This window comes from Pipistrellus hanaki (genome assembly GCF_964339955.1).
Source record: "Pipistrellus hanaki genome assembly, chromosome: 12".
In the NCBI taxonomy this organism is placed as follows: domain Eukaryota; kingdom Metazoa; phylum Chordata; class Mammalia; order Chiroptera; family Vespertilionidae; genus Pipistrellus; species Pipistrellus hanaki.
Window position 1 is genome coordinate 20,400,961 of NC_140514.1, and position 21,898 is coordinate 20,422,858.

General features: G+C 39.3%; 2 protein-coding genes across 12 annotated transcripts in view; one reads left to right on the plus strand and one right to left on the minus strand.

Annotated features, from left to right (window-relative positions):
* The window catches only part of PREPL (prolyl endopeptidase like), a 34,950-nt gene extending 20,514 nt beyond the window's left edge, over window positions 1-14,436 (minus strand). For 2 of the 11 annotated variants that reach the window (XR_014796571.1, XM_084901514.1), the window contains exons 1-5: window positions 14,202-14,345; window positions 3,821-3,943; window positions 2,721-2,787; window positions 1,872-2,078; window positions 330-465 (exon numbers count right to left, since the gene is read on the minus strand). Coding sequence is in view for 10 of the 11 variants with exons in the window: in XM_084901514.1 (XP_084757640.1) it covers window positions 330-465; window positions 1,872-2,078; window positions 2,721-2,787; window positions 3,821-3,895 (485 nt within the window). In the remaining variant the exon portion in view is untranslated. Of the gene's footprint in view, window positions 1-329; window positions 466-1,871; window positions 2,079-2,720; window positions 2,788-3,820; window positions 3,944-12,454; window positions 12,980-14,197 lie in introns of those variants that run through there. The other 9 variants (XM_084901511.1, XM_084901507.1, XM_084901508.1 and 6 more) reach the window with 9 other exon arrangements.
* A 99-nt stretch (window positions 14,437-14,535) lies between these two features.
* Window positions 14,536-21,898, plus strand: part of CAMKMT (calmodulin-lysine N-methyltransferase) — a 241,479-nt gene continuing 234,116 nt past the window's right edge. The window contains 4 exon segments of the mRNA XM_084901537.1: window positions 14,536-14,716; window positions 14,719-14,814; window positions 14,817-14,972; window positions 18,448-18,620. Of these exon segments, the coding sequence (XP_084757663.1) occupies window positions 14,645-14,716; window positions 14,719-14,814; window positions 14,817-14,972; window positions 18,448-18,620 (497 nt within the window). The 5' untranslated portion in view covers window positions 14,536-14,644.

Below are 21,898 nucleotides of genomic sequence, written 5' to 3' on the forward strand. Positions count from 1 at the left end.
TCAACATTTTAAGTCCAACCAAGAGCAGCAGTTTATTTACTTATTTATTTAATATATTTTATTGATTTTGTACAGAGAGAAAGGGAGAGAGATAGAGAGTTAGAAACATCGATGAGAGAGAGTCATCGATCAGCTGCCTCTTGCACACCCCATACTGGGGATATGCCAGCAACCAAGATACATGCCCTTGACCGGAATCGAACCCGGGACCTTTCAGTCCCCAAGCCGATGCTCTATCCATTGAGTCAAACAGGTTTCGGCAAGAGCAGCACTTTAGATAAATGGAGAAACAGTTTGGAGAAAAAGATTTAATTGTATTATTCTAGTACCTTGGGTCTTTTTCTGTGTAAAAACGTTCATTACGTTTGTTTTCACCAAAAGTGGCTCGATACACATCATGACAGCGAAGATTCCTTTGGAAGGTATAGAATAAAACATCCTCATATTCTTCATCCTTCACCCATTCTGGGAGGGGAAAAAAAAGAATTATACATAGCCAACTACTTACAGTTTTTGTTTTTTTAAAATATATTTTTATTGATTTTGTACAGAGAGGAAGGGAGAGAGATAGAGAGTTAGAAACATCGATGAGAGAGAGTCATCGATCAGCTGCCTCTTGTTACTGGGGATATACCTGGAACTAAGGTACATGCCCTTGACCGGAATCGAACCCGGGACCTTTCAGTCCCCAAGCCGACGCTCTATCCATTGAGCCAAACCGGTTTTGGCTACGTTTTTTTTTTTTTTTTTTTTTTTTTAAAGGCACAGTCCTAGCTGGTTTGGCTTGGTGGATAGAATGTCAGCCTGCAGAACAAAGGGCCCAGGCTCGATCCCCAGTGAGGGATGTGCAGGAGGCAGCCAATCAATGATTCTCTCTCATCATTGATGTTTCTCTCTCTCTCTCCCTCTTCCTTTCTCTCTGAAATCAATAAAAATATTTTTAAAAAGGCACAGTGCATTCTCAATTTGAGTGCCAAAGAAAAGAGATGTGTAAGTTTATCCCTGGAAATCTAAATCTAACATAGGTTCAACTGTATAGAACCTGTGTTATATAAACCTAAAAGCTTTCCAGAGAATAAAATATTATACTACCTCAATTCTAAACTTTCAAGTTATCATCAGTCTCAGGACACTAAAGTTTCTAAATAGGAGAGGAATGGATGTTCATTATTTAGGGAAGACTTTAAGTATGAGGAAATATTAGATCATTTTCTCTCATGCCTAAATGTTTTCTGTCTGCTTTCAAGCCACAGGATATATCAGACTACCAGATATCCTTTAAAGCTGGGGTTTTCTTGATCTTACCAGAAGCTGTCAGTGAAAGTTTTCACACAATGACATCGTGACTGCCACCTGGCTGACAGTTACTGTAAGGCAGCATTGTATAAAATGCATCTTGATTTTAAGAGAGGTTAAAATGTACCAAATTTATGTATTAGGATCAATTAGATAGGGTATAATTTCAATTCACTGCAAAAGCTTCTAGTTATGAAACAATGGGGAAACTTATGACGGAAAATGAAAAAGGAAATAAGGTATAGACAGATATTTCTCAATGATCTGTGATAACATTAAGTTGGTTCTATTAGTAAAAATATCACAACTTCTACTGATGAGTAAGTTAGTTCGACGACATATTCCGAAGTTTCTCTTGGTAGTGACCTTGGGTAGTTTGCTATCGAATATATAATTAAAGAATGGGCGGTCCCTGGAATAAGAGGCACATAGTATGGACTGGAGACCACAGGGGTAAATGGATCAGGCACTCACTTTCTCATTCACTCTCATGAGCAAATAAAATGTTTTAAAAGTGTGAACAATTCTCTACATTTGCTTTGTCAAATGGAAGACTGTTGTGGTTGGTGGCTTACCAAAACTGGACACATTGGGGAAAGAAGCTACCATGACAGGCTGATCACTGAGCTTCACAACTATACAGGTAGATGCTTCAGAATCTTCCGTTCTTATCTTGGCAGCTACATATTTCTCATCAGGAGCAACTCTGATACAATCAATGAAAGGCTGGTCTAATTTAAGTTCCTCCAAATTGAACAAAACCTCGTAATTATCACTGTCTGCTGCATAAAGAAAAAAATGAAAGAGATAATGCCACAAATGTACTTAAAAATATTTTAAATTGTATTTCAATGTCTTCAATTAGCACTCATCTGCCTGGCTGGGTGGCTCAGCTGGTTGAGCATTGTCTTGTGTCACAAAAAGAATTGTGGGTTTCATTCCTGCTCAGGGCAAATGCAGGAGGCAATCATTTCTCTCTCTCCTAGTTTCCTGTAGCATTAATGGCAGCTTGATTTGCACAGAAACTGGCATTAGTTATTTAATATTATCCTATGCTATTCCATATTATGCTGTGCATCAACTTATGAGATATTATTCAATACCATTATAGCCTAGTATTTAAAGACCACATAGAACCTAGAAAGATAATGTAAATGATATTGACTAATTGTACCTAGTACAGTACCTGGGATATAGCAGATGCTCAAAAAATGCTGGTTCCTATCTCCATTCTTCCTATCAAAGCTTTGAGTATGGCTGCAAACTATATCCTAAATAAACCCAGATATTAAAAAAGAGCCATTTAATAAATATTCAGAAATAATCTAAAAAATTTTTCTATGCCATTGAGAATATCTAATTTCCTATGAAAAATGTGAAATCTGAAACATCATAGTATGCTAAAAGGAAAAACTGTGGTATACCTTCTTCATCTTTTGAACGCACCAAGCAGCAACCTTCTTGGTAGTAAACAAAACCTCCATGTTTAATCTGACAATAAAAAGAAATAAATTGTTTATTTAATAATAATACATAATAATTTAACAATTCAAGCATGATTGAATTTGCTTAACTGTTTAATGTTCTAACTAGTCAAGATGAAGAAATGGGATTTTTCATAAAAGCATGTTGAAGTTTATAAATGAACACATAAAAACTATAAAATGGATCACTTTTTACAACATAGTGGTTAAGAAATGGTTTTCGTGTGTCCACAATCACTGAAGGACTTTCTTATACACAAATGAAAGAGGCAACAAAGAGAAGACATAATGTAATCTATGTTGGTTCTCATGACTGTACAAAGTATTTTAGCTGTATTTTGGGAACATCTAACATCTCTATAGTGGGATTCCATTAACAGACATCAGGGGCATCTTGAAGATAGTCCAGAATGATGTAGGTGAGAAGACTGTGGCTCAGATTGGGCTGAAAACCCAGTCAATAACTTTCTCAGATTCTTTCCTCTCAAATATGCTGTCACCACCAACTGTTCATGGTCTTGATTTTACACAAAGCATATTATTTTCTATGGGTGACAGATATAGACATTCTGAAACTGAGAGAATAAATAGTGCTCCTGTGTAGTACCTATATATTGAATGTAATTGATTGTAGTAACCATAAAATAGTCAAACAAATATTTGACTTCCATACAATATGACTTACAGTGAATTTCTTTTCATTAAAAAAAGTGTAGCTAGAGCAATCAAATATTTTTCTAATAAGAAAATTAATTAGTTTTATTTGAAGTTACACTTGGAATTATTTTAAAAAATTTAAAACAGAATCGTTTTTTCCTAAAAACTACAATTAACAAAATATGCTTGAAAATTCACCTTGGTTTTAACATTTATAATTTACATTGAGGATCATACTTATTCTTTGTTCTTTAAGTTTTTAAGCATATTTTAAAGGCCAAAAGCAGTCTACTTCTGATGTGGATTATGCCTATAAATCACAAGGTAGTTCATTTACATCCTGAGTGGTAATATCAGAGTTAAAAAAATCATTAATATTCTACCTCTGGATTGATGATTTCGTATTCTTCTTGTGGCTGTGTTTCTAATCTTGTTCTCACTTTTTCAAAAGCATCCATGTTTTCTGTAAGGGGTTTTTCGTTTCCTTGTTTAGTAGGCGGACTATCCTGGAAAAAAGTTTTATTGATATGATCATAATATTTCAAACTAGGGAAAGTATCTTGGCTTTTAAAAGATATTTCTTAATTCCTTTTTATGCAAGTACTAAAATGTTAGGTCTTCACCTATGAAATAGTAGCTTTTCAAAGATCTTAAATGTCGTTTCTCAAGCTCAATAAATGATCTCTTTTTCACTTAAAAATGTAAACAAAGACAATGAGGTGGATACATGTAGCTAAACTATTAATTTAAATGGACAAGACCTTACGATGCAGAATTAATAAGAAGCACTGGCGAATGTTCAGCAATACTATGGGAAAAGTTTATAGAAAATTAAGCAGTAAAGGAAATCCTATGAAAACTTACATATTTAACTATCAGGACTTAGAAGTACAAAAAAAAAATCTACTGAATTTTATCCAGTACTAAAATAATACCTCTTGCCCGGGTCAGTGGTTGAGCATCAGCCCATGAACCATGAGGTCATGGTTGGATTCTCGGTCAGGGCACATGCCTGGGTTGCTGACTTGATCCCCAGTGGGGGATGTGTAGGAGGCAGAGAATCAATTATTGTCTCTTATCATTGATGTTTCTATCTCTCTCTCTTCTCCCTTTCTCTCTGAAATCAATAAAAATAAAAAATAAAATAAATTACCTCCTAAAAGGAGGGATATATTGATGTGAGAGTAAGACATTTTTATTAATAAATGTCCACTATTCACAGCAAAAGTTATGGTAAAAAATTTATCCTACATTGGATTTTCATTAGCCATAATTTTCTTTTCTCATGGGGATAAAGAGTCCCCCAAATAGAACTGTTGACCAGATAAAAAGATGAATTAATCCTTTATAAAACAGAGCTTTTCTTTGAGTTTAAGTAAAAAATATATTCACTGTATAAAAGAAAGAACAAGGGAAAGTAATGTAAAATTAATGAACATAGAGATTCCAATGAAAGCTAAATAAGCACTCTATTTTATTGGTAGTATCTAATAAGCTATGAGCTTTAGTTGACCTCTAGTTAGCACACAAATACCATATAAAGTATTAACATTTATATAAACCTCAGTTGTTAAAAAAGAGTTCAATAATTTAACACTCATTGGTTTGCCTCAAGCAAAAGAATCCTAGCCAAGATTTTCATTGTCAAGTTCCTGCCAAAGATGACAACTGTACAGTGATTTGTGCCAGAGGGGTATTAAGCCTTTGGTAAGGACCTCCAACAGCTGATAAATATTTACTGCACAAGTGTGTCCATGGTACTTTACCAACACTTTAGAAAATGTAGGCTATAAATATAGTTTGTATCATAAAGCATTTACTATCTAAAATTAAACATGCAACTAAAATAGAAAACATTACATGGAAAAACTATCATTTTCACAAAGTTTTTCTTTTAGAAGTTCTGAGATGCTTTTGATTTGGATTAGATTCAAATTAGCAACAATGGTTGTTATGGTAGTCTAAATCATTCAGTCTCTACTTCAATCTTATAATTATTATTCTTGAGTAATTATGTGAAGTCCAAAAGCTGGAGGCCTTTTTCATTGTTTATTTTTCATTTATATTTTTTTGCATTTTTACAAAATCTAGAGTCTATCTTTAGAGTTGTGAGGCAAAATACCTGTATCAATAATGTCCTACTATCACCTAAAACACAAATCAGAAGATTACTAGAAATCTCTCCTGAAACTGTAACTTAGCAATGGGCTCTGCCTTTTCATTTGCGGATACATGCTCATCTGATCCCTAATCCTATTAGGACTTTTTAAAGTAGTCAGTATTGTTTCTACCACCTGGCAGCTCCTCGCACAGGTCATTGCGCTGGGCTGGTGAGGCACAGCCAACACAGGGCTAAAGGTAATAGAGTTTGGCCCAATACCTGCCCTCTTAGTGAAACTTACTTTACATTCTTAACTTTTTTCTATGTCCAAAGTCCAACTAAACTGAGCTCATCTGAATCAAAATAACTCTGAAGACAACAGGATTTTTAAATGCCTTGACAAAAGGCAAGTAGCTTTCAAAAGCCTTGTAAATAATTCCTAAAAATAATTACACCCAGTGAAACAAATTTTTATTTAATATTCATAAAGGACACCAACTTGTTTTGGTTTTATTCTGTCCCAACAATACTCACTATGTTTTTTAAGCTTGCATTCAGGGTCAGCTAGCATTATCATTAGGGTATGCAGTAAAACCTATCCAATTTAGCCCAGTATCTTTTTAAAATAAGAAAATATATATTTTAATTGATTTCAGAGAGGAAGGAAGAGGGAGAGAGAAACATCAACAATGAGAGAGAATCATCGATGATCCAGCTTGCAAATAGGGCACCTGCTCTCACCGAGAATTAAACCGGTGACCCCTTGGTTCCTGGGTCAACACTCAACCGCTGAGCCACACCTGGCTGGGCTAGCCAAGTATCTTAATTCATTAACAGTCTACTGGCTTCAAGGGTATACACTACCTAATGGAGCTGAGGTGAGGACAGCTTAAGAAGGCTGCACATACATTATCATGCCATTAGTGGAAAAAGAAGCACTGCTCCCCATTTCTCAGGTGGCCCACCACAAAACCATTTTAGCACTGAAAACATAAAAGAATGGAATGTGTAAACTTCATTATGGCAAAAATGGTTAACTCTAAAGACAGAAAAATGGCACTGTAGAAGGATACTAGACCCCTTTAGTTAGAATGGTGCCATTAATAAATGGCTAATTCCAAGACTTGGGCAGGGAAGAGTAAACAGTAGGCTTAGGCCGAAACCAGTTTGGCTCAGTGGATAGAGCATTGGCCTGTGGACTGAAAGATCCTGGGTTCGATTCTGGTCAAGGGCATGTACCTTGGTTGCAGGCACATCCCCAGTGTGCAGGAGGCAGCTGATCGATGATTCTCTCTCATCGATGTTTCTAGCTCTCTATCTCTCTCTCTTCCTATCTGTAAAAAATCAATAAAAAATATATATAAAAAAAAAAGTAGGCTTAGGACATCTGCTAGAAAGCAAGGAAATGCTCAAAGATTAATGGAGAATTGTCAAAGGGCCAGTTTGAAGGGGTTCCTACTAGCCACAATGACAATTTGAGCATCAAAAAAAATAATGACTCTAATTGATTATATACACACTGAAAAAATTCACAATAACTTGAAAACATGCAAAAAAAAGCTTCCCCAGTAAATTAAAATAAAAAGAGGATACAACAAAAAAAGCTCTTCTTTATGAAATTATACAAGCTAATAAATGTAGAAAGAATAATAGAATTAGAAGATCATTAACAAGCCCCAGTGAGAGAAGTGATTGGGGTAAAGATCATTAGTGGTTGTTAAACTCATTAGGTGAAATTATGTTGCATAATACAATATTTGCACAGTACCGAAGTATTACCCTACTGATTACTTAGTATTGCAAAGGGATTATTGCTCATTTAACAATGGAGAGAACAAGGATTTAACCCCCTAACCAAAATGATCTAGCATAGATAGCATCATTAATACTGGGAAAATATGTTATATATCTGCAGATACAAAACATTTCAATTTAAGAAGAAAAAAGAGAAGAGTAAACCTAAAGGGAGTAAAAGAAAAGAAATAAAATTAACTTGTTTAATGCAATTGATGAAAGTAAACAGAGGATCAACAAAATGCAAAATTGATTCTTTGAAAAATGTAATAAAAAAGACATGTATAGCAAATGTGGCTTAAAAAAGACATAACATCGCATTATTAGAGATATAATAGATTTTTTAAAATCACAAAGTTCTTTATGCCACTACATTAGAAAACATAGATAAAATCATACTTTCAAAGGTAGCTTTCTTGAATCTTCAAGGAACAGATAATCTTTTCATATATCAACTGTTATTTAAGAAAAAAATGCCTACTACTTAAAACTACTCAACTAATTTTATCAGGCTAAGATAACCTTGAAACTAAAACTGGACAATCACAATATATGACAAAAATCAATATTATTATAAAATATAGATTTATAAATCCAAAATAAATCAATGTATTTTTAAAAAGCACAAAACATGCCCAAGCTGGTTTGGCTCAGTGGATAGAGCATCAGCCTACAGACTGAAGGGTCACAGGTTCAATTCTGGGCAAGGGCACATGCTTGATCCCCTGTAGGGGACATGCAGGAGTCAGCCAATCAATGATTCTCTCTCATCATTAATTTTTCTATCTTTCCCTCTGCTTTCCTCTCTGAAATGAATAAAAAAAATATTTTAACTAAATAAATAGCACAAAACAAAAACAATAACAGTAATGAAACCCTGAGTGACCAAGAAGGATTTATCTTAAGAGTAAAAGGATAGTTCAATATTAGAAAAAAAATGTATTAATGTAATGTAACACATATAAAGGAGGTAAATCTTAGGGAAATTTAAATTAAAACAGGAGGAAAACCCCCCACACTTTAATGGTCTCCCTATTGTTTGAAACAGGACCATAGCAAATCTGTATATAACATACCCAAAGTATATTCATATTACATTTTTATTTTACTGTTTTTAGAGAGGGGGGGGGGAGAGAGAGAGAGAGAGAGAGAGAGAGAGAGACAGAGAGACAGAGAGAGAGAGACACAGACAGACATCAATCAGTTGCCTCCTGCACATGCTCCAGCTAGGGATCGAACCGTGAACCTGGGCATGTGCCCTGACCTGGAATGGAAGTCACATCCCCTTGTGTATGGGATAATGGCTCAACCAACTGAGCCATATCGGTGGGGCAGTACACATCTTATTTAAGTATCTGTGAAATACTTTTCAAGAACCTTCATTATATTCATTTAAAATATCTAGTTATATTTGTTGTTTATATTGTTATTCAAAAGTGATTGTTAAAATGAAACAAAGTAATTGTTTCACTTGCTCCTTGCCCCCAAATCCTCTCTTCCCCCCTCTCTGGATGTCTGCCCTTCTCATTCTATTGATTGCTCATATCAAAATCAATGATGACCCATTGCAGTCCCCATGCAAAGAAAGGGCACATGTTAATTCTAGTATTTACACTATTTGAGTTATCAGTATCATGGCACAGATGAACACTTCCTTTTCTTAACACTTTCCTTCACTTGGCTCCCAGGACACCTCATTCTCATTGCTTTGCTCCTAATTCTGCCCTTTTTGTCTCGGTAGCTGGTTCCTTCTCAGCTCTCTGGCTTAACATTGACACTCCCTGGACTGCAGTTTGCACTAATTCCCTTGGTGATCTCATCTAGCCTCACGACCTTAAATGCTATTTATATGCTGACGCCTCCCAGATTTATATTTGATTTATGGTCAATAGATTTTCAATAAGGGTGCTAAGACAGTTCCATGGCAAAAGATCTTTTCAATAGATGGTGCTGGGATTATTGGATATCCACAAGCAAAAGAATAAGGGAAAGACATTAAAGAACATATATGCATAGGCCATAGACACAGACAATAATGTGGTGAAGGCCTGGGGTGGATTGGGGCTGGGTGGAACAGGGCAAAAGGGAGAATGGGGGATGTCAACAACACACACACACACACACACACACACACACACACACACACACATAAATAAGGAAAAGAAAAGGGAAGAAGACAAGAAAAAAATCTGGTTAGGAGCCTTTACCAGTGGTCCAGGTAAAAGATGACTGAGATGATGACAGAGATGGAGATACATGAACAGATTCAATATGTATTTTGGAAGTCAATGCAGTGTTTCTGAAAACATCTCAGATATGATGGTATACATAATCTGGATATGAATAATTTATTAGAAAGAATATAGCATCAGACTGATGATTTACTGAATATTATTTCTTGGGATAAGGCAGGTTGATTAGACTAAAATAATTAAATAATAGCCTTCGTGGTAAAAATCCCGAAGCTAGTTCAGGACACACTGTTAATGGATGTGATGGGACGGTAAGGGAACAGGAGGGATAAACAATGTTATCCCTAAATAAATAACTGAGCCCAGAAAGAGTCGAGTCGGTGTTGGAAGAGTTGAAGTTCAACTGTGGACACAGTTTGAAAAAGTGAGATGTCCACGATGTGCAGCTCGAAGGGGAGTTTGGAAGGAAGGTAACTGCTATCGCATTTAAATCCACTATAGGTAAAATTACTTAAGAAGAGAGAAAAGGGGGCCAGGCCTAAGGTCCGAGAAACCCCAAAATTTAGAGGTCATATGAAAGAGAAGTTAGAAAAGGAGAGTGAGGATAGGTTTGTAAGGTAGAAGGCAAGCCAGGAAAACATTACCTTATATAAATAGGTCTGTACTTTAAGCAAATATGTTTTGTCTATAGGAACTAACTACTTTTTCTTCTTTATTGCACCCATGAGAGTGGACAAAATTGAAACCGAGTAAATGCTCATTGAAAGGAAATGTGCCTTCTTGGCTATAGGTCTCTTCACAGCTTCTCCAGGTCCCAGTAACCACTGAGAACAGAGATCAAAGCTTTTAGATAGTATCCTTTCTCTAAGAGGGAATGGTTGACATATGAAAGCAGGACCAATTTATTAGGCAAAAGAATTACTAAAAGAGCCCCTTAACCTAGAGTCATCAAATCAAGATAAAGTTTCTAGGTGGTAGGTATCTACAGGAGAGAACTGACAAGTTGCTTCAGGAACAAATGGAGGGGGAAAAAGTCAATCTCCTGCACAGGTGTGACCTAGTATCTCAGCTGTAACTCTGATGGTAATTCCTGCCTACTATTTATAAACTAAGATTCAACATAAAAGCACAAGATGACACAATGTTCTAAACACATACAAAATAAAATGATCTAAAGGTCTAAAATGTGCCCAATCGGTAACATTTAAGTCTATCTTTCTAAAGTATGCTCAAGTTACACGTGTGTGTAGTACACACAAAAGGTAAAAATGAAATAAAAGGAAGGCATAAAGAATTCCTGCATGAGGGAGCACCTTCTAGTTGCTAGATGGGATGTTGTCCCTTTCATGAATTACCTAATAAAGCCAATTAGATCTTAAAAAAAAAGAATTTATAGAAAGAAATGAAGTGCTAAATTAAGATGCTATAAAAAGAAAAATAATTTGAAAGACTAAAATGTAAGGAGTGATAAAACATGAAATAAAAAAATGCAAGGAGTAAAACTTTAGGAACTAACTGATAAAAAGTTAAATGCAAAAAAACAAACAAACAAAAAAATCACACACAAAACCCATAAGTATTAGTTTAAAAAGCTATAATTAAATAAAAAACACAGATAAACCAAGTAAAATAATATTAAAAAATAATTTCTAAAATTAGAAGAACTTGCTCCAGTGTCTATCAATAGATGAATGTACAAATAAAATGTGGTATAGACATACAATGAATATTACTCAGCCAAAAAAAGGAATAAAGTTTGATATATGCTACAACATGGATGAACCTTAAAAATATTATGCTAAGTGAAATAAAACAGGCACAACAGGGTAAATATTATGATTCTACTTATTATATTTGAATTACCTAGAACAGGTAAATTCATAAAGACCAAGTAGGTTAAAGGTTACCAGGGGCTCAAAAACGGTAGGATATTGCTTAATGGGTATATGTTTTTGGGCGATGAAAGGGTTTTGGAAAGAGATAGTGGTGATGGCTGTACAACATTGTGAACGAAATGAGTGTTATTAAATTACACTTAAGAAGGGTTTAAATAGCAAATTTTATATGCTGTATGCTTAACTATAAAAAACGAGGAAGTAAAAATAGAGTTAAGAAGAAAATTCAGTATGCAACAAAACAGTTAAAACCAGAAATTAAGATAATAAAATATTGAAAGTATAACAAGCATAGGGGAGGGTAGGTATTTCAAAGCAGCAGCAGTATAAATAAATAACTCCATCTCAAACAAGGAGGATGAACATATAATTTACCATCCTAACCGGGACACTTTGAGAGGAAAGGAGACACTATTAATAATTACACAGGGACAACAGGTGTAGCCTGAGACCATCCCAGGCAAACCGGATGTGTTACTCCACATATAAGGGCAACTGGGTTCTCAAGGTAGACGTCATGAATGCAGCTTGGGGTCTGGCCAAAGCACAATAGTCTGAAAGCATCTTCCTAAAGGACCCAAGTGGTAAAAAATGAAAGGTTTTTTTTTTCTTCTTTTCCTTTCCATTTTATTTAAAATTTATTTATTTATATTTATTTATTTTTATTTATTTATTTTTTAACACAGAAGTAACACACAAGTACATGGCCTTTACTGAAGTTTACTAATTTGGTATTCAGAAAAAAATTACTATACTAGTAGATTGTATTAAGAGCTATTATGATATTCTAGGAATTTTAGAAAACTGAATTATACTTTGAGTTACATTGGTAGGCACACTAAGGAATTTCTAAGGCGAGTCATTACATGAATCTATATTTTTATATATTAAATTAGAACTCTATAAATATATACTTTTATACTTAATTTGACTATAGATAATTGTAGACATTAAAAAAAAAATCAAACTAGAATTATCGTTAGGCTAAAACTAATCTTAACGACGTACAGATAGGTAAACTTAAACAGTCCATACCTTCGATGAGAAGCTCCGACTTGGGATGTTTCTTGCTAACTCTGATATCTTGGGCTTATTCTGCAGACACTTGGTTAGGTGATATTTTTTCAACTTTATTCTACTGTAATAATGACCAGCGAAGTTACAGTGACTCAAGTGCTGTTTCTGCATGCATTTCCCAAGGTGAGGAATACTATACTTCAAAGCTTGGAGAAACAATTTGCTCTTCTGCTGCATGATAACAAAGTCCCTGGTTTATGGTCGCTTTGGGGCTGCCAGCACAAGTAATTTCATAGGTCTGATTATACAGTACCTAAAACCCGCAGATTTTATCCCCCCCTTCAGGGTCATACAACCCTAGAGGGTAAGGAATAACTGCAGACAGCTGAGAACTCAGGTTAAAAAATATCTGAAAATGTGTATAAGTTAAAGTTTCATTCAAATCATACTTCTTGGCAGCTGTGACAGAAATGTTTCATTTGTAAAGTCAGTCCTATCACGTTCAAACCATGCAGCACTGATTCTGGTACACATAGGGGAAAACTAAAAAACAAAACAACACATAACAAAAACACAAAACACACACACAACGAAACAAAAAACAAAATAAAAATTTGCAAATAAGTACATGGAGTTTAATGGGGGCCTCTCTTGGACTCTGAGGATTTTTAAAAGGCAAAATGACTGATTTTATATAAGGGCCTGATAGAGTAGCTATTATAACATCATTGTGAACATTTTACAGGAGAGCAAACTGTGGCTCTGGGAAGTTTAAGCAATTGCCCCAAGTGACTTGGAGTAAGTAGTAGAACAAAAGCCCAACATGGTTTGGCTCCAAATCTTGGGACCAACTGGACATAACCATGGACTTTACTATTAGAAAGGTAGTTAGCTAAACAAACAAAAGTCCTTCAGGATGCACCAACAAAATGTGAGAGCATCTCTGATTTGTTTGGGAAGTTGGTCCTTACTAACTTATCAAGGTAATTAAAACTAGCAAGTAGTTAACAGAGAGGGTGGGTTCCGGCCTTCACTCCTGCACTTTCTACCTGTGCCTCAGTTTCTTCATCTGCAAAACTGAGACAAGGGGACCCTTCGCCCTATGGAATTGATGCAAGAATAAGATGAGACCATTTATGCTAAGACCTTAGTACAGTGCCTGCTAAGACCTTAGTTACATGATGACCGCTACCATTAGGACAGGAAACATGTAGGTATGCTGCACAGTGCGGAATGCCACCATGCAGTAAGCCACAGGCCCCTCGGTTGCCAAAGGCACCAGACTGCGTCAGTTTCGCTCCTGCTCGGATGCGCTGCCAGGCCAACGCCCCCGCCTTTCCCCGTCTCTGTGTCGCAGCAAAATAACGGGCGAGTGAGAACAGGGGATCCGTAGCAAAATAAGTAGAAATAAACAAACAACCTAAACCACTACATCCATGCGGGCAGCAGCCTCAATGCACCCACCTTCCATCCGCAGGGAGAAGACACTAGGCAAGGACGGGGATGGGGGTGGGGCCGATGAATGGGTGTTCCCGGGAGAAAATGCGTTTTCCGGGTGCAACTCTCCACCCCAGGGATGAGGTGGCGATTTGAGTGCGAGAGGGAGTGGTACCCCGTGTGCCAGGCCAAAAAGCCAGGACCAAGGGGCTAAGAGATGGCTGTGTGTGTGTGTGTGTGTGTGTGTGTGTGTGTGTTGGGCAGAGGAGATGGGGGGGAGGGATGGAAAAAGGGGAGAGACCCCCCAGCATACGCTACCCATACCTACGCAAATGCAAAGGCCGTCTGACTCTGGACGCCGGCACGAGGGAAGGCAGGCCGCCCAACGGCCCGAAGCTCTTGGGAAGGAGCGAAGGTGCGACCTCGAGCGCGTCCGGCGAGGTCTGCGCGATCCAGCCCGCAAGACCGCAGCCTGCCCTGAGCCGCCCAGCGCTGGTTTGCAGCACGCCGCCGACGCACCCCCGCGGCCTAGCACGTGCGCGACGCGGAATCCGCCATCTTTACTGTGGGCAAGGGCGGCTTTTCTGCCTTCTCCTGGGCTCTACCACCGGCGAAAAAGGACAAGCCTTCTAGCTCGTTGCTAGCGTTCCAAGCTCGAGATGCGGCAGGGAAGAAGAACACCAACAGGGGCCGCATCCTACTAGCTCTGCCACGACTCCCTCGCCAGCCCGCGCCGCCCTCACTCAACATGGCCGCTGGGAAAATGGTGCAATGACTGGACGACCAGCGCGGGCCTGGTTGCCAAGGCGACGCGGAAACCGGAAGTGCGGGTCCCGAGGAGCCTCCGGGCAGTGGGCCGGCCCATCGGCGTCACGGGTCCTGACAGGGAAGACGTGGGCAGGTCCTGGCAGGGGAGAGTCGGGCTGGCAGCCGCTGGTGTGGAGGTGGCACCTGCGGGATGGAATCTCGAGTCCCAGACGCCCGGGCCGGGGAGGCTGAGCGCGCCTCGGGCGAGGGCACGGCCGGGGGCGGCGGCGCGGCCCCGGGCCCCGCGGTCTCCTCGCGCTTGGGAGCCGCTCGGTGGAGGCTCCTGCGGCAGGTAAGGCAGAGCCCGCCCGCCTCACCTGGGCGCGGGGCCGCTTCCCCTCGGTGGATCGGGAGTGCGATCGGCAGGTCTTCCCTCCTCGCAGTGTCGTCCGGAGCCACCTCAGAAGGGTCCCACCAACGGAGGGGCGCCAGGTCGGGGGATGCGGGAAGGGGCAGCGCCCCCCCACCCCCCACCCCCGAGTTTTAGGGAAACTCCGAGCGAAGTGGACAGTCCCGTTCTAGACACATGTCTGCGTCTCCCTGCACGCCGATCGGATGGGCAGGACCACCGGCCCGGTCTGTCCCGGCCCCAATCTTTTCTTTCCCGCGCCTGTTTAATTTCCTTTCCCAGGTGTCTTCTTGCCGCTCACCTCCCAGCCCGGTTCCAGCCCCAGGTCCGGCCCCTGTCGTGGGGACCAGGGCGGTTGACGGTGTTGGGACTTGGCGGTGGCACGCGTCACCCCGGTTTCTTCCGTGCCCGTCTCCACTTTGGGGTGTGCAAGTTACGTGCGCATCCTGTAGGGTGAGGGGATGGATGAGGTTCTTTCTGGCTGTCGCAGGTGGAAGAGTTTGTTTCCTGGCGGTTATCTTCTCGTACTGCTCATATTGCAAAGTGGCTGCTATGGGCTCCTAACTTCAGCCCAGGGTGCTGATTAGTCAGTGCCCGTGGGACATCACTGACGCTTTACAAACTGCGGGAAGTGAAGGCTGTTTATTGTTGTGCCTCTGCCTGAGGCTGCCTGCTGAAAACTGGACTCCAGCGGACACTTTCCATTTCTTTTTTCTTTTTTCTTAATTGATTATGGTATCACATAATTGTCCTCATCCCCCCATTCCCATCCCAACCCCTCCCCACACATGCCCCCACCCCCCTGTTGTCCATGGCCACTGGCTAGGCCCATATGCATGCACACAAGTCCTTTGGTTGGTCTCTCCCCCTTACCCCCTCCCTCCCCTACCTTCCCTCTGAGGTTTGAGAGTCTGATCACTGCTTCTCTTTCTCTGGGTCTGTTTTTGTTCATCAGTTTATGTTGTTCATTATCCATTTCTGACGTCTTCCCAGAAGAGTTTTTTCCCAGCTCTTGCCACTTACTTTACCGGAGATGGTGCGGTTAGGACTTTGGGGTTTATTTTGTTTGCAGAGTCACCTTTGCATATGGTGGCCTTCCAGTGCTGTCATGACATAACTCGAAGGGTGTTTCTTTGTTGATGCATTGGAAGTCTTCCCAGACCTGGTTTTGCTAATAATGTTACAAATCCTCCTATATAATAAAAGCCTAATATGCTAATCGACCAAACAGCAGAAAGACGGTGGGTGTTTATGACCTGCTCAAAGCAGGAGCTGTCCCCAGCCCATAGGCTGTGACTAGTGATGGCAGAGGGCGGGGCTGGCAAGTGAGCTGCACCAGGCCAGCCAAGGTGGGTACCAGTGGGCTTCCCCCCCATCATCCCGCTGGTCACCCCACATATTGGCCTGATTGCTGGCCAGGACTAGGGATGCTACCTGTGCACAAATTTTGTGCACCAGGCCTCTAGTAGGATAATAAAGTGAATGTCCTTCATACATCATTATCATAGGAGCTTTCTGTAGTGAAGTAAACATCAGTTAAAGTCTAATTATGAAAGTAGTAATCTAGGGCCTTAAGTTAATCTTATTGTGATGACTTATGTGATTCTTAGTATAGGAAAAACTCTGGTTGACCAGCACTGATGTTCATTCTGAATTGCTGTGTACATGAGACAAGTTTCAGCTACGACTGCCACTTGAACTCCCCGCAGGCTTTGACATTCAATGTTTCACTGCACACCTGCCCTCTGCATAAAGTCTTTATCTTCTTCTCTACTTGATGAATGAATGTGTATCCTTCAGGCCTCCATTTCAATCTCATCTTTTAGCGAAGACTAACTCATCTGGACTGAGACCGTTAGTTCGTTCACTTCCGGTGAACCCCAAATCACATTACTTTATGATCATTTGATCAGAGTCCATCTTTCTCACAAGAATGGGAATTTTCTCTGGGAAAAGATATTTTATGAATCTCCACCCTCTGCACCTAGCACAGGGTCTGGCTAGTTGGCTTTTAGTAGATATTGTCAATTGTTGTGGAAAACCTTAGAGTAAAGAAAGTCTTTAAGTGGTCCACACCACCTAGTGTATTGCACCAGCTAGCTATTGCTGTGTAACAAATAGCTACAACATTATAGTGGCATACATCAACAACCATTTATGCTGCTTGTGCATATGTAGGGCAATTGGGAGTTATCTCATATAGGCTGTGATCAGCTGAGGGGCTCTGTGCTACATTCTTGGTCCACATGGTTCTAATCCTTGGACCAGTTGGTATAAGAGAGCAAACCTAACCACTGAAACACATTTTAAGCCCCTGCTAACATCCTGTTGACTAAAGTAAGATACTTGGCTAAGCCTAAGGTCAAGGGGCAGATTAATATACCGTTTCTTAGAGGGGGCAAGGGAAGAAGATTCAGATTTGATGTTTTTTGTTTGTTTGTTTGGTTTGGTTGGTCAAGATGATGGTGTTGTATACTTTCTCTTACAGTTATTATCAGTAATCACAGTGATGTCTGGATATTTCTCTTTTTTGGTGATGGTTTACCTAGGTTCATGAATTCATGAAGAGTGGGTTGAAATGGTGATATTCTAATTCTGTTATCCCTTCTTCATTATTACTTGAAAAACTACCATAAAGAGAAATTTCCCCTGATCTACTTGGACTCTCAATTACAGTTCATATAGGAAACATGTGAAGTACTTGATTTTTTTTTTTTTTTATGTTTTCTTTTTCTCCACCCCCCCCCCCCAGCCATTCCCACCCTGGGAAAGCCCGCACTGCCCCAGTGTCTGTGACCATTGGTTATGCTAATATGCATGCATGTAAGTCCTTTGGTTGCTTTCCCTCCCCTGCCATTTGAAATATGCATGAGAGAGAAACATCGATCAGCTGCCTCCTGCACACCCCCTACCGGGTATGTGCCCGCAACCAATGTATATGGGACCGGAATCAAACCTGGGACCCTTCAGTCTGAAGGCTGACGCTCTATCCACTGAGCCAAACTGGTTTCGGCTAACCCTTAATTTTGTATGGCCTTCTTGTTTTCTCGTATACGATGTTTTAGGTTCATCTTGTACAGGGTGTTGCAAGAGTGGGTTTACAGCTGTGAGTATGCAAAACAGTTTATTTTGGTATTATTTATTAATTATTATATTATTTTCCATACGAACAACTGTAAGCCTACTCTTGCTCCAACCTGTACAGTTCCTGCCATTTTATAACTAAACACAGTGGATGTGGTTGTTGTTAGTAGTTTTATTTGCCTGCGTTAGATGCTTAGCATATTACACTTTTATTACATTCAAAGCTCTGTCACCCTGAGGAGAGGCTTAGCTATTGCTTACGTACACGACCTGGTTATGTACACGGAATTTATGTTTATATAGTATGATCACAATCTTTGGTTTCATTTCAAAGGTCCTGAAGCAAAAACACCTGGATGGCTGTCTACGACATGTATCTGTAAGAAGATTTGAATCATTTAATCTGTTTTCAGTAACAGAAGCCAAAGAAAGGGAAACTGAAGAGGAATTTGGTGCATGGGTCCAATATACAAGTGTCTTCTTCCCTGAATACAGTATTTCCTTAAGGTAAACATCACAGTTAAGATTTTGTTCAAAAAAGCCTTTTTTTTTTTTTTTTCCAAATAAACTAATTAACCATCTATGGATAAAATAAAAAGCCTTTTTCACCTGGCCAGAGTGACTCAGTTGGTTGAGCGTCGTCCTGTGAACCAAAAGGTTGCTGGTTTAATTCCAAGTCAGGACACATGCCTGGGTTTCAGGTTTGATTCCCAGTTGGGGAGCATATAGAAGGTAGCCAATTGTTGTTTCTCTTTCACATCAATGTCCCTCCCCGCCTCCTTTCCTCTCCTTCGAAGCATGGCCTTGGGTGAGGATTTGAAAAAAAAAAAGGCATTTTCCTCTTATAAAAGAGAAACAATAATAACCTCATTGTTCATTCTATTGAGTTTGCAAGCAATCTTTATCAGAAATTATGTTTCCTAACTTTGTGTTAGGAATTCCTGCTGTTTCAACTTGTTCTTGCTGTATTATCAGAAATAAGAAAAAATTTTCAAAAATGTAGTGACAGTTATTTGAGGATAAACTGTGGCGTAAATCAAAGGGTTCATTTAACCATTCTCTCATAGCATTTGATTATGACAAAAAGCCAAGTCTTTGTGAGGCAAGGAAGGCTGAAAGTGAACACAGAATTTTTCTAAGCTACTCTTCAAGTAGTAGTTATCTAAAAAAATCAAGCTTTGGTATTTATCCCATTTATGTTTTGTCATTTTCAGAATAGAATCTTAAGGATAGGAGGAGAGAATTCAACTGAACACACTGATATTGTGAGAAGCATGCAGACTGTTCTGGCTTTAAAAATCAGACAGTTGCAAACTAACGTAGCAAGATACTATTTTTACTGAATTACTTTTCTCTCACAGTTATAATCTAGCATGTTGCAATATTACTTTAGGTGTTTGATATGCCCCCTTTTTAAATAAGATTTCACATTTTGAAAGGGAGGGAGGAGCACATTTACAGTAACTATAAGAAGAACAAAAAACATTTTAAGCAAAAATGTGACTGAATAAGGTTTCGGTAAGGCTAAAAATACTTTTAAGAAAAAAAGTTCTCCAAAGGATGTCTATTTATAGTATACTAGAGGCTCGATGCACAAAATTCGTGCAAGAGTAGGCCTTCCTTATCCCAGCTGCTGGGCACTGGCTTCCCTCTGGCACTCGGGACCCAGGCTTCCCTCCAGCCACCAGAAGGCACCCACAACCCAGGCTTCCCTCGCAAGAAGGATGTCTGGTCTAATTAGCATATTACACTTTTATTATTATAGATATTAGAGGCCCAGTGCATGAAAATTTGTGCACTTTGGGGGGGCGGGGAGGGGGAGAGTCCCTCAGCCCAGCCTTTGCCCTCTCACTGTGACTGAGAGGAGCTCCACCTGTGGGAGTGCACTGACCACCAGGGGGCAGCTCTAGCACTGAGCATCTGCCCCCTGGTGGTCAGTGTGTGTCACTAGTCATTCCACTATTAGGGTTAATTTGCATATTACCCTTTTATTATATAGGATTTCTTGAACTATTTTAGTTTAAAGTATTTAAGCTTTAGAGGCACCATAATAGCTAAAATTTGGGATTTTGATAAAAATTGACTGGGTTCAGCAGGGAAGAACAACTAGGAACTGTTTTGAAAACTTCAAATGAAAGATAAGAACTTTTGGGTTAGTTAGCTTGCCTGTACATTCTTTATGAGATTCTAATTAGAACACCTCAATTGCCTCACATTCTAATGGAGATACTTAGTTTGGTCCTTGGTTAAGAAAGAAAGAAAAATGCATTAGATGCTTAGTATGAGCCAAATATAGAGGGTGGTGCTTTGATGTATTCTAATTCATGTAATCCTTACAATAACTCTGGGAAATAGAGATGAAGATAAACCATTGGAAGATAGTATATGTGAGGAAATTAAAGAGAGGGAAAAGCAGAGTGATTCAGTAGGGGTCTTCAGGTACAAAGTTCTAAAACATATCTTTTACATCCACTGGTGACAAGAGGCAATAAATGTGCCAAAAATAATTTCCTGATGTCGGCAACGCCCTGGAAAGCATTGCCAGCGAGCATGTGACATCTGTTATTCTTGAGAACTTTCGAAATAAGGCGTGGATAGAGATGACCTGGATGTACTAGCAGCTGGAAGCAAGGCTCGAATGTACACTGAGACTCCTCTCCAATAGGTTGTGATATATTCAGTTTTGGAAGAATAAATACAGGTATGTCTATATAAATATGACATTTAATCCTACTTTATGGAGAGAAAAGAGGTGACTGAGTTAAAAACTTGTCCTACCCTGTTTGGCTCAGTGGATAGAATGTCAGCCTGCAGATCGAAGAGTCCCGGGTTCGTTTCCTGTCAAGGGCAGGTACCTTGGTAGCAGGCTCCTCCCTGGCCTGGGCCCTGGTCAGGGCACATTCAGGGGGCAACCGATCGCTGTGTTTCTCTCACATGGATGTTTCTCTCTGTCTTTCCCTTTCTCTTCCATTCTCTCTAAAATCAATGAAAAAGTATCCTCAGATGAGGATTAAAAAATATTTGCCCGAGTAACTTCAACACAACTCTAGAACTGAATGTGATCTTAGAATGCATTTAAAAAAATTCTAACAGCATTAATAATGGCTGACTATTGAGTGCCTACTATGTGACAAGCACTGTTGTGAGTGGTTTACATGTATTAGCTTATTTAATCCACATAACACCTTATAAAGTAAATACGGTCATTATCCTAATTTTATAGATGAGGAAAGTAAGGCCCAGAGAAGTTAAATAATTCGATTGGTTATGCTTCTACTCAAACCCTGGTGGTCTGGTTCCACAGCCTGTACTTTTAAACAGTTTTATTTTGAAATAATTACAGACTCAGGAAGTTGCAAAAATAGTACAAGGAGCTCCAGGTACCTTTCACCCAGCTTAACTCTACACATCTGGCCTCTTAGGAGGCAGTCATGCATCTATTTAATCATTTTTCAGATGAAAGGATTGAGGCCTAGTAAAACCAATTTCCTCATTGATTATTCTGAGTATTCCATTTCTTATTCCATAATTCTGTTACAATATAGGAAATTGCAACAAAAATTACTGACATTGCTTAGGGGAGGATTTCTTACAAGAATACTTCATTCCATTCCATTGCCAATATTGTTTACGTTGGTTTCAACACTATGGAATGATTGATAAAACGTGATGAATAATTTAAAACAAATTCAAATCAATAAATATTTATTAGTACCTTCTGTGTAGATAAACAAAAAGAAATATAAGATATATTATCTCAAGGAGCTGAAATAGGTGAAAAGTGA